The sequence below is a fragment of the Canis aureus genome, chromosome 1 (assembly GCF_053574225.1).
Source record: "Canis aureus isolate CA01 chromosome 1, VMU_Caureus_v.1.0, whole genome shotgun sequence".
NCBI lineage: Eukaryota > Metazoa > Chordata > Mammalia > Carnivora > Canidae > Canis > Canis aureus.
In genome coordinates this window covers 63100143-63116566 of record NC_135611.1, presented here as the reverse complement: position 1 = coordinate 63116566, position 16424 = coordinate 63100143, and the positions used below count along the sequence as shown (strand labels likewise).

At 36.2% G+C, this 16424-nt stretch overlaps 1 protein-coding gene and 1 long non-coding RNA gene across 28 annotated transcripts in view; one reads left to right on the top strand and one right to left on the bottom strand.

Moving 5' to 3' along the window:
* Window positions 1–3387, bottom strand: part of LOC144316345 (uncharacterized) — a 46137-nt gene extending 42750 nt beyond the window's left edge. For 3 of the 9 annotated variants that reach the window (XR_013382248.1, XR_013382265.1, XR_013382270.1), the window contains exon 1: window positions 3133–3384. This is a non-coding gene — a long non-coding RNA (uncharacterized LOC144316345). Of the gene's footprint in view, window positions 1–3132 lie in introns of all 9 variants that reach the window. The other 6 variants (XR_013382256.1, XR_013382273.1, XR_013382287.1 and 3 more) reach the window with 4 other exon arrangements.
* Window positions 1–16424, top strand: part of TRDN (triadin) — a 361517-nt gene that overhangs the window by 161228 nt on the left and 183865 nt on the right. For all 19 annotated transcript variants that reach the window (XM_077902099.1, XM_077902108.1, XM_077902007.1 and 16 more), the window contains 2 exons: window positions 3879–3941; window positions 4751–4810. In XM_077902099.1, the coding sequence (XP_077758225.1) occupies window positions 3879–3941; window positions 4751–4810 (123 nt within the window). The remainder of the gene's footprint in view (window positions 1–3878; window positions 3942–4750; window positions 4811–16424) is intronic.

Below are 16424 nucleotides of genomic sequence, written 5' to 3'. Positions count from 1 at the left end.
TACATATTTACTTAAAGCCTTAAAATTTGGCTTTTCTCCAGATTTAACATTTTTTAAGCCATCTCAAAGCCAGAAAACATATAGTAGCAATGTATGAAGTGAAAGCTTTCTAAGTTACCCGCTCCCAGCAAAATTGAGAAATAAATGCAAGGAGAAGCATGCCTCATTTGGAGAATGAAGGAATAAAGGGGTGAAGAGGGCTCTAAACACACTCTACTTGTCCCCCCACCTTTTATGGATGAAGACAGAAGAGTTCCTCAAAGTTGCATAAGGCAGTGGCTACTAATTACAGTGAACCTGAGACTGGAATCCACTTCATTCCAGCACATCTTTCCTTCCTAACATGTAAAATCCTGCTGATGTACTTTTTCCCCCTGCTGTTTCTCAACATAAAATATTTCAGACATAGTCTCTGTTTATCCAGAAAAATAAGAATTAGTGCGTACTTACTCAAATACATCAACAAGTGTCATATCTAGAGAAATCACTGATATTATATGTGGTCAGACTTTTATCATTTCTAAAATAGCGTGAGATTACTTGCTACTAACATTATTTTATGAACATCCCCTCTGGTCTAGGCACCTCAGCTCAGGGTCTCCATTCCTCACAACAAGCCAGTAGAGTAGGTTTTATTAATCTCATTTTTCAAAAGAGGACAATGATATTCAGGGTGTCATAGCGCATTGCTCAATTCTCCACAACCAGAAAGGGTCAGGCACAGAATTTAGACCAAGGTCACTGATGCCAGCACCCGTGCTTTCTCTCTTGCCTCGTGCCTCTGTAAGATAACGATGGAGAACTGCAATAATCACTGGTGTCATTGAATTTATCTGCTTGTGTGAAGTTTCCCATGATCACGCTATGAGTGGACTTCCAAGCCAACCTCTGGCACTCTAGAGAAATAAGGTGGCAGTGACAAGATGTGCTGGAGCACATTGTTGGGGAAGAAATACACCCTTATTTACTTGACTGGGACCAAGAATACATCAACCGTGGCTGGACAGGTTTAGAAGAGAAGCCCCCGTCTGACGTGTAAAATTTGGATAATCTCTACAGCAGAAAGGAAAAGAGGCGACTAATGCAACATAAGATGAAAATTAAACATTTGCATTTGTTTTCCCGTTTTTGCTGGGAACAGGCATCTTAGAAAGCTTTACGATGATAATTAACTATTGTTCATTCTCTGGCTTTGAGAAGGCATAAAAACGTTCAAAAGCAAGAGAAAAGCCCATTGTAAGGGCTTAGAAAGTAAAAAGTAAGTCATTTAATTTTTCTTTCATCTGATGTTAATTTATGCAGAAGCTAATAACATATTTGTGGCTCGGAGCTGCTCATTGTGGAGAGGATTTCTCTCTCAACCAGCCTTCCCTGTGATCCCTGCCAGATAGAGCCATCATTGCAGGGCGTGTGACACTTTTGCCAGAGAAAGGCAAAGCATTGATAGGTTCACATGTTACAGACACATTTAATTGCTACCCCTCTGAACGCCAATGGCATTAAATGCTCTAACTCTTCTCTAGGTGCCACAAACAAAACAGCAAACGATTTGGAAGACAGGGTGAGGAGGAAATTAAATATTGGGGGTGCATAGTCAGGTGGAAAGGGAAGCATATTGTTGACTGTTGAGGGAGAAAACAAACGGTCAGGGGAAGGAGAGTTGTCCTAAAAGAAACGTGGGTTACTTTTATTTCCAAGTAGGATATAATGAATTTGTTGTGTCTTTTATAATTCCACTAATTCCGCTGCTGCCAAATCACCTGCAGAACAGAGACAATAGTGCTTGAGGAAACGCAGAATCTTCAGAAGCTGATGTTTTAAATGAATTCGCCATGAATAAAGTAGGCCCCATAATGACAGCTTAAAGGTCTAATTCATAAAAATGTTATTAAAGTACATTATTTATACCTGCTTTTTTGTGGACTTCTGCTTTTATTCACGACTCTCTCAGTGTACGGCCATAATCACAGGCACAATGTAAATGGAAGCATTAATTCAATCTGAACTAAGGCAAGAATACTGTATCACCACAATAAAACTCCAGTTATATTAATTTAAAGGGTAGGATTTAGTGCACAAGGGTATTCTCTTAAAAAAAAAAAAAAGAAAAGAAAAGAATGTCTTCTGTCTCATGACCTCAAATATCTACTCTCATTCTGAAGTTCAACGTAAGATGGACTAATTGGCATGAACTTCTAAATGAAATATTTACTCATTTCCATTATGAAACCGAGAGCCTTGGACAGTGAGTTGTGATCTTATTGTGACTACAGCGTTGATATTTGACATGGGCTAAGACATATTTACAAGTAATCTGTATTTTAATTAACCCATGTTCTGGCACAAATGTTTAACAAATGCCAAGTCGATTGTCAATTCAACTCAAATGCATATGTGCATTTTTTTTAGATAAGATGGAAAATGCCCTGCTATGTAAAATTTCTCCCAGACAAGCTGGAAATAATGGTACTTAAATGAAAGGTATCTTTATTCAGAATTTGAAACACGATTTACATATTTAATATGCATAAACCTTTAGGAAAAGGCAAAGTGGAACTGAATTGGTTTATATCTAACTCTGGAACTATCAAAATTGGACTTCTTGACTTTCTCCTTCTACTGGATGAGCCCTAATGGTACACCGCAAACACATTTAGACAGAGTGTGAATATCTTTCTCCCTACAACACGAGCTTATCTCCAGGAGTCATGAGAAGGGGTTCTTTACAAATCATACTTCTAACACTGAAAGTGTTGTCTTTGATCTTGTAGGTAAAAAAAAAAAAAAAAAAATCTCTATACCTAAGGGAATGAATTAATTCCTACATTTAATAAGATGCAATCATTAGTAGACAACCTCAGCATTCACACTAGAACTATGCATTGAATTTCTTTAGCATAGAAGCAATCTCTTAATATTAAGTTCTGGGTAATGAAAATCTTTGAAAGCTTGACATCTATACTTGTGGTGAGAGTGCAAATGACAAACAGAAAACGGTTTCAAATATAAGGTAAATAGCACTCCTCATTGAGAATAAAAATTAGTTGATTGCTATCATTAATCCTACTCAAACCTAAAAACGATGAATATTCCATTTCAAAAATTCTGTATTATGTGACTTTGCTCACTTACCAGTTGTTGTCCAGTTGTTAGGGGGCTACAGGTAGGCATTAAAGGTTCCCTCTGCTGTCAGACCAAGATTTTCTCAGATCTCTGAAGAAGAAATCTTCCATGAAGAAGTCTAGAGGCACCACATGCCATTCTATGTGGCACCCAGACTTACCACAACCCCTGGGTGCAAGAAGTGTGAGCATTCCCATTGATACAACCACTCGGAAAGGGCAGTGGAAGCTATGTCCCCATCATGACTGCCAGACAGATGTCACCAAGCTCCAAATGCCTGCTGATGAGAAGCAGATTTGAAAAACAGTTAAGTCAAAATAGATATCGTTAAAGGTCCTGGTGTATTATGTCTAATGAGATTGAACATATGAAAAGAAAACAAAAAAAGTCATTCTCCTGGCTTACCTGCTGTACTTTCCTCAGAAATGAGATTTTAATTTCATATGCTATCTTACTTTAGGCACCAAACAATTGTTGGGTTGGGAAAGCTCACACTATCTCGTTCATTATTTATAAACAATATTAGCAACCTACAATTTTATGCATTTACTGTGAGCCAGGCACTGTGCGGAGTGCTTTGTAAACATTAGCTCACTCTGAGGGAAGTACTGTTATTTTACAAATGAGGAAAATAAGGCTTAGAAAGATTAAATCACTTGCTCAACGTCATAAAGCTGTCTGGAGGCAGAACTGCCTTAATAGTCATCCTTCATTCAAAACTTGGTTTTTCTTCTGTACTAAATTTTCTTCTCTAGGAAAAGAAGAGGAGGAAAAGAAGAAAGCTGAGAAGAAAGTAACTTCTGAAACAAAAAAGAAAGGTGAGTAATTTAAAAACTAACACAGAAGTCAGTTGGTAACCCTTTGTAACACTACTGGGAAAGCTCTTGTTTTCTAGGCAAAAATGAATAATAATTAATAATTTTATTGTTATTAACAACCATTCCTGAAATTTATCAATATTTGAAATGAAGTTGAAATTGACACATTTTTAAAAAGAGTATTTTTACAAATTATTACTGATTGAATTTTTGTCTTCGTGAGGACTGGTGCTCAATTCTAATTCAGTAATTCATTGGACTGCAAATACAAAAACGAGAATTCCTATTTACTCAGGTTAATAAAAAGGATCTATCAAAAGGGCAATTGTTGTATAAGGGAAAAATAAAAAAAAAACAGTTGATTGGTTTGACATGTTTTGTTACTTTTAGAGGGTTGTTTTCAAATAGTGCATCTGAAGTCCCAAGTGAGCTCTGGAGATTCCTGAGCTTCTGACAAGCTTCCAGTGGCCTGATAGCCCAGAAAACTTTCACTATATTCCTTTTAATGTCCTTTAGGAAAAACTTATTGAAATATTCCATAATTAATAATGATGTTTAATGTTTCCATTGGCATGAGAATTTTTTTTTTTTTTTGAGCTTAGCAAAAATTTTCTCCCTTTCTGAAGAGAAAACACACCAAAGCCAATATTCCATAATGAAGGTTCTGGTTTCCTCATATTTGACATGACGATGGCCATGATTTAAGATTCCTCTGTATAAGATGAGTTGAATGATGGCAGTTGGGTGCACCCTGACATATGTGAGAATGAAACAGATCGAATCCTATAATGTTCTCATTTTACTATCAGAAAAAGAAGATGTCAAAAAGAAGTCGGACAAGGACACTGCCATTGATGTGGAAAAAAAAGGTATTGTACTTTGTGTCCTCAGTCAGGTTGTGTTAACAACACTTATCCACGAGGGGATCTCAGGGGGAGGTAGACAAAGTGGATATAGGTACCAAAATCTGCCCATGTGCAGGCCGTCAGAACAAACATGGCAAGAGACAAAACTAAGCAGACAAGGAAGCTTTTATTCATGGCTGCTGTGATAAAGGAGAGAGGTTACAACTCACTCTGAACTCAATTTCACTGAAATAAAAAGCAGGAGGGTGTTTCAGAGCTGTGAGGGGGCGGAGGGTTGCCAGCCACCTGTGTGTGCTAATTGGCCTCCTCAAAGCAAAAGTAAACTTATTTTCTTAACTCAGTGACTTAATGGCAAGGAGTGTAGTGTTACAACTCGGACCCAGGTATCCACAGGACTTAGATTCTTGCTATCCAGAAACTGGGTGATGGGGGTGCTGCGGTTCTCCATGATTACATTTCAAAGGGATGGCTCCCTCATCCCTGAGAAAGGTATTCTTGAGTTAGAACACTGGAAGAGGCTCTGAAAAAGATTTATGTCTCAAAGGAGCAGAGAAAGAATTTACAATGACAAGTCTTCTGAGGTAAATGCCCTCTGGTAAAGGGAAGGCTGGAGCCTACCGGTCAGAAAGAAGCCTAACGTTTAGTGAAGCTGACGAGAACTTTCAAGGCCATCCTAGGGAAGACATAATGAAACGGAGAAGAGCTACATAGCAGAATAACACTGCCTTGTCAAGCTAAGAGGCTCAGAGAGACTCGTGCAGCCTGTGAAGAAATATAATTGTTCCACAACTTAGATTTTTGCTTTATATTTAGTTGTGTTTAATTCTCGTTCGAACATGAATACTGGCTTCTGTTCAGGTTAAGCCTAAGTCTAGGTGAAAAAGATAGTTGTCTTATAACATGAGATATTATGGTTTGGTGTTAAGTGTTCTCACCCCCCAAATATTTCCCCTGCTGGTGTCAGTGATGCTTGAAATTCCACCATTAGAGATATTCCATTCCTTTGAGTTATGAACGCATTGTCCTCCATTAAAATGCAAATCTCCTAGGGCCTGTGTGTACGGGGTAACAAACTAATTCTTCTCAGTTATTAACACTTAAAGTGGATGAGATTTCCAGATCTTCTCTGTGTAATAATAGGTTGGGAACAATGCCTTAGAAAATGAGGCCGTAGATAAACTTCAATGAAGGAGAGGTTGAAGAGAGTTTCAAAGTAGGCTCTTGTGTGGAGAGAGCAGGACTGTATGGTGTCAGTGAAAACCTTTCTCTTCCTAAGGAGTATCTAGCCTATGTGGGGGAAAAAGGTGATGGGGAAGGGTCCTGAAAAGGGACCGTAGGAGGCCAAACTGGATACTAGAAAGTAGCAAATAGAAATTGCAGGAAATCCTGAACATTATGCTGTACAAAGCGTAAAAAGAAATATAAAATTTTAAGAGTTGCCTGATGGTATATGACTCATGAAATGCTCAGGAAGAGACCTCTAGGTGTTCTGTGGGTCTGAGTGCCAAATACCTTGCGTTCAAATTTTTATTATTAAGGATGTATTATTGTAGAGTCAGTTGTGTTTTATTGAACACTCATTCATTTTGTGTGACTTAAAACTTTCCTCATGTCCCTAGTGAAATATGTATCTGATCATGAGAAAGGAAAAATGCAATTCTGACGATATGATGATACTGAGAAATTCGTTGCTTGGGTCAGTGTGTGTGTGACGCGATTGGGTGCTAAAGGGAAAGATGGTTCTCTTTTCTGAGCCATCGGTTTTACCAAGTATTTGCAGAACCAAGTTTTGAATTGTAACCTTCAAAGTATTTGTTGTATGTTTGCAAATGCAAAAGCAGAAAAATACTTTTGCCAACACTGTGATGTGTGTGGTTGTCGTTTTGGTTTGGTTTTAGGTTTTTTTAGCAGAAATTTTTTTTTTTTTTTTTTTTTTTTTAGAAGAAAGGTGTGCACACCTTGAGGTAGAGTGAGTGATGGGAAGATTTGATATTTCTCTGCTTTCTGGACACCTGTGTTATTAGCCCAGCAGTCATGTCAAAGCCAGGTGGCGTACCACTGGCAAGACAACTGATTATGCCAATACTTCTTCCCACAAGGTCAGCGTTCATCCATTCCCTTCCTGCAAGGCTGGTGCTCATGTGCCCATCCACTAAAACAGAGAACTGCCTGGGTGGTTGCTCAGCACACTTGGGAAGGACTGCTTAGCTGGTCTTGAAAAACAACCTTGGCCTTCTTGGAACCAGTTTTATGTGTGTGTGTTGGTCATTTTTGCTTTTTTTTTTTTTTAAGATTTTATTTATTTATTCATGATAGAAAGAAAGAGAGAGGCAGGCTCCATGCAGGGAGCCTGATGTGGGACTCAATCCCAGGACTCCGGGGTCACGCCCTAGGCCAAAGGCAGGCGCTCAAACTGCCGAACCACCGAGGCTGCCCCATTTTTACTTTTGATTACACAAAATACTGTCAGCTCTTAGAAATTGGTTCAACTTCCTAATGGAAATATGTATAATTTGCTTGTTTACAAGCTCTTAACCTCCAAATATTCAAAATTGTGTGTGTGTGTGTGTGTGTATATGTGTGTGTGAGAGAGACAGAGAGAGAGCAGCAGAGATTCAATTAATGCTGGTTTTTAACTCTTGTTTCTTGTTAGAGTTTGCTAATTCTCCAACTGTATTTTCACGTGAGAGGCAATATGGTTTAAAAACAGCCAGTTTGAAACGTGAAAGCAGTGATTTCCAGACATAATGAGAGAAATTGAAAATAACCAGAAATCTTAAAGAGCTGGGGCACATATGTCATTTTTTCCTAAAATAGTTGGAGGAATATGGCAAAATATATGATGTCACTACTCTAGCCCCAAAGAGTAGAAAATTTACAATGTGTAAGATATGCCTTGATGCTTATGGGTTTTATTGTGATAATTTATTATATTTATGTAGACTTTTATATTATTTACGTTTATATAACATATAAAGTTACTTATATTTTATATTGTTATTTTACTTTATTACCTTTATATTTTATAATTATGTAAATGCAAATGAATCTAAGACTTAAATTCTATGATAAATGAGCCTCTACTGCCTGAAACTGGTAAATCACACTTTACAAATGATCTATGCTAAGGAAAATGTGGGTGGGATTTTACATGATATAAAATTGCCAGTTCACAAATTAATAATGGTTGAACCTGGGTAATTGGTGAATCAAGGTTCATTATAATAATCTCTTGCATTGTATATATTTTAAATGATCCTGGTGAAACAAATATCTGCCACTTAAAAAACACTGCATGAAATTGGGGGGGGAAAATCACCAGGATATTTTTACAGTGTTGTGAGGTGTGTTTCAGCCTGAATACCATGAAAAAAGCCACCAGAAAAAAAAAATAAAAACGTTTAAAATGTTTAAAACCATCTCCCTATGCTTATAGCAGACTTCAGTGTTAGACATAAGACTTCACTCAAGTTAGGACAGGCTTTTGTGCAGGAGAGTGGATGCATATGCCAGCGGTGGGAGGACAGGAGAAAAGGGGCTACTCCTGGACTGCTGAGACCAGGCCATGTCAGCCAGGCAAGAAGCTGCTTCAGTCACCAAAGTTGTCTCGGCAAACTGACTCACATCCAAGGAACCTTCGTCAAAACATTTCTGCTGTTCAATCTCCTGCATTTAATTGGTAGAATTTGATCCATGGCAAGTGAATCTGGAAGATGCACATTTTTGGCATTCCATTTTTTCCAACCGGAAAGAGGGTAAAATGGAAGTTGAAAGAGGCTATCTAAGGTATATCTATCACGAAGAGGTAGAAAATATTTTATAAGATGAAACTCATATAGTGAGAGAAGGTTTTTGAAGGCCTTGAATTGCACAGACTTGGCTCAATCAAGCAAAGTGATAAAAAACGTGGCAATTTGAAGTACCCACAAGGCATACGTAAATGTAGTTAGTGGTGTTCTTTACCTAAGCCATAGATCAAAGAAACAGGGATATTCTTCCTCTCTTTATTTCACAAAATGATACTTTTGAAGAAATAACTCTCTTAGCGCTTGATGAGATGATAATGGTTAAAAAAATTAAAAGTTGCTTTTCCTTGTAATGAAACAGCTATCACCTGGAGAAAATATATACCATTGTAGAAATGGGTGGAAAACTATGATTCATTTCTCTCAGACTGGCCTTTTTGGAGTTATAAGTTGTTAGAAACTTTTTGGAGTTAACTTCATTACCACCCTGGAATGTTTATGAGCCTATTAATTATGAAGATGATTTTGACATGATAACTGATAATGATGTAAAATGATGTTTCATTATCACACTTTGCAATATGATTTTTTTCCCCAAGAATTATCTGAATAGGACTATAAATGACAAGAAAGATTCTGAAAAACCTGACCAGTTTTTCTGGAATAGCTGCTAGAAAAGGACAAATTCATTGATTCATTTGGGCATGCATTCTTGCAGAAGTATTCACTACTGCATACCAGCCATCATACTAGGTGCTGAGCACACAGAGGTGGATAAATGAACATAGGCCTCAACGGAGCTTACAGTTTGACCAGTGAGGCACACTGTGAATTAGTGAACATAATATCCAGAAGTACAACTTGGGGTAAGAGCCACGGGGAAACAAATTTGAGGCAATGACAGAAAGCAATGAGTGGGGATAGGGAGCTATTTAAATAGATAAGCTTGAAAGAACAGGCTTTTCTAAGAGATGACATTTGAATTGGAATCTGATATATTGGAAGGATCCAGACATTGATGTGTGAGTGTTTACATGATGATGAATATGGTGTGTATGTGTGTGTGTGTATGTGTGTGTGATATCCATGTAATATGCCTGAGAGGAAGTACAAGGGGTCAGAATATGTAGGGACATAAGTAGGTGTTTTCTATTTATTAAAAATGTGATAGGAAACACCTGAAGGGTGTTCACAGTGTAGGAAAACATTCTGGTTTATGTTTTATACAAGTATATACTCATCTTGATAATGGGTAAGTGGGAGAAAAGAGAAGAGGGAAGCCGGTTAAATGATGATAGCATTTATTGAGTTGAGGAACAGCCGCGATGGAAAAAATTGAGTTTCCTCTTGAGTATGTTAAATTTCAAGCGTATGTGACATATCATTCACACTTTGTATCAGAACTCTTTTCACTGTCTTAAAATACTAACTCATTTAATCTTTATGATAAATGAACAAATAAACTGTTAAAAATTTTCATTATAAATTGAGTAACCTAAGACACAGAGAGGTTAAGTTAATTTGCCCGGGGTCAAACATTTAGCAAACGTCAGGGTCAGGATTTTAACCCTGAAAGAGGCAGTTAGATATGTAGGTCTGGGTCTCATGGGGGATTCTGAAGTAAAGCTACACATACAGAAATCCATATAGATCCTAGTCATTGCCATGAGAATAGATGATATTACCCAGAGAGATTGCGTCAAAAGAAAAAGAGAGTGGAATCCAGATTCAAGACCTGGGGAATTCCAAGTATGTAGGGATTAGATAATGGAAAATAAAGCAAAAGAGCCTGAAAGCAATCGCTGGAGAGATTGAAGGGAAAGCAAAAGAGTTCAGTATTAGAGGCATGTCAGAAATGGATGGTTCAAGAATCACGAAGCTATCAATCTTGCGACTGTTATTTAGAAGCAGTGACAGGAGGGCCGGAAAGAGGAGAGCACCTCCTGTGGAGTGGAAGAACAAAACCAGATTGCAGTGGAGGTGCAAAAATGGAGAAGAAAGCAGTGATTTCTTTTTTTGTTGTATCTATATAAAAAAGTAAAGACTTTTTTTTTTTTTTTTTGTCTTGTTCAGTTTTGTTTGGGGAAGTGAATTTAGGACCTATAAACACAATGCCAGAGACTGATGCTCAAAGGGACAGAGTATAAGTGGAAGTCTAAGAGATAATTTAGAATTCATTGTTTGATGAGCACATGGGTGAAAAAAATAATCTGCCTTTCTTGAGATAATGCCACAGATGGTCCAGTTGTAATAAGTTGGTGTTTTCAAGTTATGAAGAAGAATCTATCTAGATTGCCTTGTAAAAACAAAACAAAACAAAACAAAACAAAACAAAAAATGCATCTGCAAGATATACGATGTAAGATTAGCAGCCCTGGTGATAAAACTAAAATTCCAATAGTAAATGCATTCTGAGTTGAAAGCCTTAGTTTTAGAAAAAGACATATCAAAATGTCCTTGATGCTCACTGACTGGTAAAAGGTAAGTCTGTGAGATGCACTTTAATGCTTTTAAAGAATTATTCCTTCATAAAAAAAAAAAAAAAAAAAACCCAAACACTTCATAAGGTTTATGCTGATTTAAAGAATGCAACCCTATCTATTTCCATAGCATATTTTCAATCATTGTTTGGGTCAAATACAATTAAATTCTGTACAAACTAAAATCTTTGACTATTTGATTTCCCTATACAAGTCTACTTTTGTCGTTGAGAAATTATAAATAATACTTTACAGAGATGTATAGCTTTGAATATGTCATTAAATTTTTTGCCTACCAGACATAGAATAGCATCTATTTTAATTTATGAATCTTTTATAAGAGATTGTTCTAGCTATTAGAGCTCAAAATAATTTACATGGAAGATTACAGATCACTAAAATAAATTTATGTGTAGTTAAAAGTAACTTCCTTGAGATTTTTATATGTACAGAAATCTTGGATAAGATAATACATAGTATCTTTCAAATATTTTTTCACTGTTAAGTTTTAGTTTTAAAAGAGCAAGCTTCCATTTTCCAGACTTGTATCTTGAGACAATGAATATGAGTTTTTGTGCTCACTCTCTTTCCTCTCTATTTGAAAAGGGGCTCAGAAAGTCATTTTATATTTGTATTTTGTGTTTTGCACATATGTATTTAGAAAGGATTTGACAAATACATCAGCTACGTATTATTTAACACTTTGAAACTTAAACACTGATTTTTTCCACAGTTCTACAAATTTTGTAGTAATCGACCAGTTAATACCAAGTTACAAAGAAAAAATAGATACTTCACACACTTTTGAGTGATATCAGTGCAGTTATATTATTGCACACTCTAAATGAGATTTTTTTTTTAAATGTTAAGGAAGTAAATAATGGTAAATTTGGCACAAATAGACTGGATCTAATTCATACTCCCAGTCTTGACTTAGGGGTACTCCCTAATTATAAGGCAACGATATATTCCTTTCAAGTTAGCATTTTGTTCCCATGTAAATTAGGTTGCAAGTCTGAGTTCAGATGATGGCAGCTTGACTATATTAAAATCATTTACAATACTTGAATTGCCTTGAAGGCAATAGAATATATTTTCAAGTGTTTTGTAATCACAGAAATGTAAGACAATTGTTGCTTATTCGCTAGAGGACAGGAGATTTGGTAATGGAACAACACAGGAACGGCTGTGCCTTGTTACTTCATATGATACCTTTGATTACCTCTTATATCACATCGGAATTATTGGATAGAAACTAAACTGCTTCAAGAAGGTGAGAGAGAATTAATATCATGCCATGCTATAGGATCTCTGGGGATAATCTTCCATGTTCTAGTTTTTGGTTAGCACAATACAAAAATATGTTTGGGTCCAATGCAAACATGAAGCAAAGGTATTTTGACTTAAAAAGGAATTTAAAGTACGTGTTAAACCTAAGAAAGGGAAAAGATTTATATTAAAATTGACTTAGGCCTGGAAAGAAAGGAATGATCTACAAGTGACTTATTTCAATCTTGTTAATACTTGATGTAGAGAATCAGAATTACCCTCTGAGTGAAGACAGAAAGAAAATAAGCCCTAAACTTGAGTTGTGCTGCATTTTGTGAAGTACTTTCAAGAGGATTAAAATACATATGAGAAAGAATCAGTAAATAGACTACAAATATTCCTTCTCTGTTTGCATGGGCATATCGATATTTTAAGTATTTCCTGTACCCATATTAGATAAATTATTTTTTAAAGATTTTTATGTATTTATTCATGAGAGACACACAGAGAGAGGCAGAGACACAGGCAGAGGGAGAATCAAGCTGCCTGTGGGGAGCCCAATGTGGGACTCAATTCCAGGACCCTGGGATCACACTCTGAGTTGAAGGCAGACACTCAAACACTGAGCCATCCAGGTGCCCCTAAAAGCTTTTTTTTTAAAAAAAAAAAAAAAACACTTTCCCACTTTATTTATTTAATATTTTTAAGTAATTTTTACACTCAGTGTGGGGCTGGAACTCACGACCCCCAGCCTGAGAATCACATCTTCCACCAACTGAGCCAGTCGGGTGCCCTCCTTAAAAGCTTTAATGAAGGACATCTATTACCAACCAGAGAAATGAATCTGAAAATGAATGGGCATGTGTAGCATTAAAATAGGGAATTCTAGATTCTAGTAGAATAATTTGGGTACTTTTTTCAATGTATTAATTTTATGAAGAACTGAAATCATATTATTCATATTGGTACAATCAAGTTGATAAAAAAAACTGAAATCTCAAAACATTAAGAGACTTCACATGAAAAACTGAATTGACCTCACAAACAAGCTTTTTAATTTCTATTTTAGTTATAATTTTCTATTATCTCCCAAATCTCGTATCAATGTTTTTCTTTTTAATTGTTACTGTATATTTTTTAAAAAGATTTTTTTATTTATCCATGAGAGACACAGGCAGAGGGAAAGGCAGGCTCCCTGCGGGGAGTGTGCTGTGGGACTCAATCCCAGGACCCCGGGGTCATGACCTGAGCCGATGCAGTTGCTCAATGCTGAGACACTCAGATGCCCAGATAAATTATTTTTAACTACAGTTTATATTCAGAATGAATTATTTCCTAACAAAATAATTTAATTTAACATTAAAACAAAGTGGTCTCTTGCAAACATCATAAACTAAATTTTAATGAGAGACTATGCAGAGAGGTATAGGAAGTAAGATATTAATTAGAAATTAATTTTTTATTAGAAAATATGGGGGGATTTTGACAAGTTGCTGGGGAATTACATAGTCTGAGTTTTGCTTGTGATCTGAGATATACATTTGAGCAGATAGATGTGAAATATCTACTAACTTTTATAAATCATGTCTCCTAAACTTCTTAAGATTTTTCATTCTATGAAAGTAAAGTCTAGAAGACATTAAAATGATATCAGCTGATCCTTCAATATCAGCTTCTCCCAGTTTACTGAAAGCAAATTTTCAAAATAGCTTTAATAGTGCCAATATGTATTCTTTTTATCAAGAGCATTTTTAAAGTAGTAACAGTTAAATGTATTCAGTGTTTTCACGTGTAATTCTTAGAACAACTCTTGAGGTAGAGAGTATAATGCCCATTTTACAGAACCCAGAATTGGAGCAATTGAAGAACTTGGCCATGGTTACCAATTAGTAAAGGCAGTAGGAGTTCACCAAAGAAAACTCACCGTCTTGCAATCCTCAAATATTTTTTGCCAACTCTAGGAAATGATGACTACAGATTGTGTGTCTTTTTCCTTTCTTTTTTTTTTTTTTTTCTTTTTTTCCCTAGTTAGTTTGCAGGCATATTGCAGACAGGCATAAATAAACATTGAGGAAAGTAATAAAGAGGATATATTATGAGTTTAATTCTTCTTTTTCTTATAGAAATCCTGCTTTCCTTCCTTCACTCACCAAATGTTTAATAAGGACATAATATCGGCAAGGAAATCTGCTAAATATTGGACATAGATCAGTGTAACAGACATGCTACTTGTTCTTAAAGAACTTAGAAAAGAGAAAACAGACATTTAAAATAAACTGTGAGCACTGCCCCCATAGGGAGGATACAAAAGCACACGCAGACAGCAAGGCGTGAATGGCAACTGTGTCTTTGTCCTGGTAGGTTGCCCATTATACATTTAGAACGGGGATGCCACAGACTTATGTCATGAGGCATTTAACCTAGATGCATTTAACATATTTTTAAGCAGGATGAAGGTTGGAGCACATTAAATATGAACAGTGGTTTAGCACTGAGGATACTTGCTTTCACAAATGGCAGGCCATTTAAAATAGGAAATTTATTGATTTGCCTAACTACAATTCTAGAGTAAAGTCTCTTCAAGTTCGGCTTCACCCAGGGGCAAAATGATATCATCCAAATGAGATTTCTCTCTCCATTTTTTTAGACTAAGATTCCTTGGTATTTGCTCCAGTGATTGCCAGTTGGCCATCTTAGTTGGTGCCTGCCTTCTATCCTCTCTTGTTTATGTCCTGGGAAAAAAGAATAGGTTGGCTGCCTGAGACCTCAAACAGAAAACCTGATTTGAGTAAAAATTGATCCTTATGGGCCTGTTCCGGAACTAACCTTCGTGGCAAGAATAAAGGAATAATCTGTCTTAGGTTAAGCCAGAGTTCCTATCCCTGGAGCAGATTCCCTGATAGCTAAATGAACGTAATAAAATCACAATAAAAGGGAGTAGTCACTACTTGGGAAAAACAAAACAAAACATAAGAGTTCTCTTCAAGAAGCTATTTCTAGGTCGGGGAAATAGTGTGATTTTAGTTTTTTTAAATCTATTTATAATATAGAATAAAGGGCTACATTTTACTTGCCATCTATGGAGAGAATACGTAAGTATTTTAGAAAAGTAACTTAACATAAGGTGATATAGTGTGGAAATCAGGAGCAAATGAAGTGGCGGATTTTATCAATTAAAATACTGTATCTGGAGAAAAGGGTGAAATCCTCCAACTGTACTTTGTTAGAATCTTACTTGGATGAGAATGTTTGATTTTAGAAAAGACCTTTTGAAACAAAACAGATTATATTCAGAAAAGAGTATTTTGGGAATCTAAAATGGAAACAAGAAACCAGGGAGAACATGCAAGCCACATCTCTTATATAGGTATAGACTTTTTCTTTATTATCTCTGAGAATTAGGACTCAATGGTTGAAGACCATTGGGAAAGACATTATGGGATATTCAAGATTATATAAAGAATCTTTGGGATCCCTGGGTGGCTCAGTGGTTGAGCATCAGCCTTTGGCCCAGGGCGTGATTCTGGAGTCCCAGGATCGAGTCCCAAGTCGGGCTCCCTGCATGGAGCCTCCTTCTCCCTCTCTCTCTCTCTCTCTCTTTCTCAATCTGTATTTCTCATGAATAAATAAATAAAATCTTAAAAAAAAAAAAAAGAATCTTTTGGGAAGTTCCTGGGTAACTCAGTTGGAAGAGCATGAGTCTCTTGATCTCAGGGCTGTGAGTTCGAGCCTCATCTTGGGTGTAGAGATTACTAATAAAACAAAATAAATTAAAAACTTAAAAAAAAGAATCTTTTTAATCAGTGAAGTCTGCCATGCCAAGTATTCAAGCAGAAGAGGAGTGGGTATCTCTCTGGGATTTGTGAAGGTAAATCTGTAGAAAGAATGATTATATTGAATTTAAGGAGACTGATGAGAGCCCATTTTTCTAAAATTAAATATCAGGCTAAGTGAAACTAATATATAGATTATTTTACCTTGCAAATGAAGATTTTTATTATCATAATTTAAAATTTGGCCCTCTGCCAAACTCTCCCGTTAGTTATAAAAAAATAAAAGTTTGGTTAAGAGTTGATTCCAGAAAGTAATGTCATAGTAAATGGTCATTGTATATAACCTGAA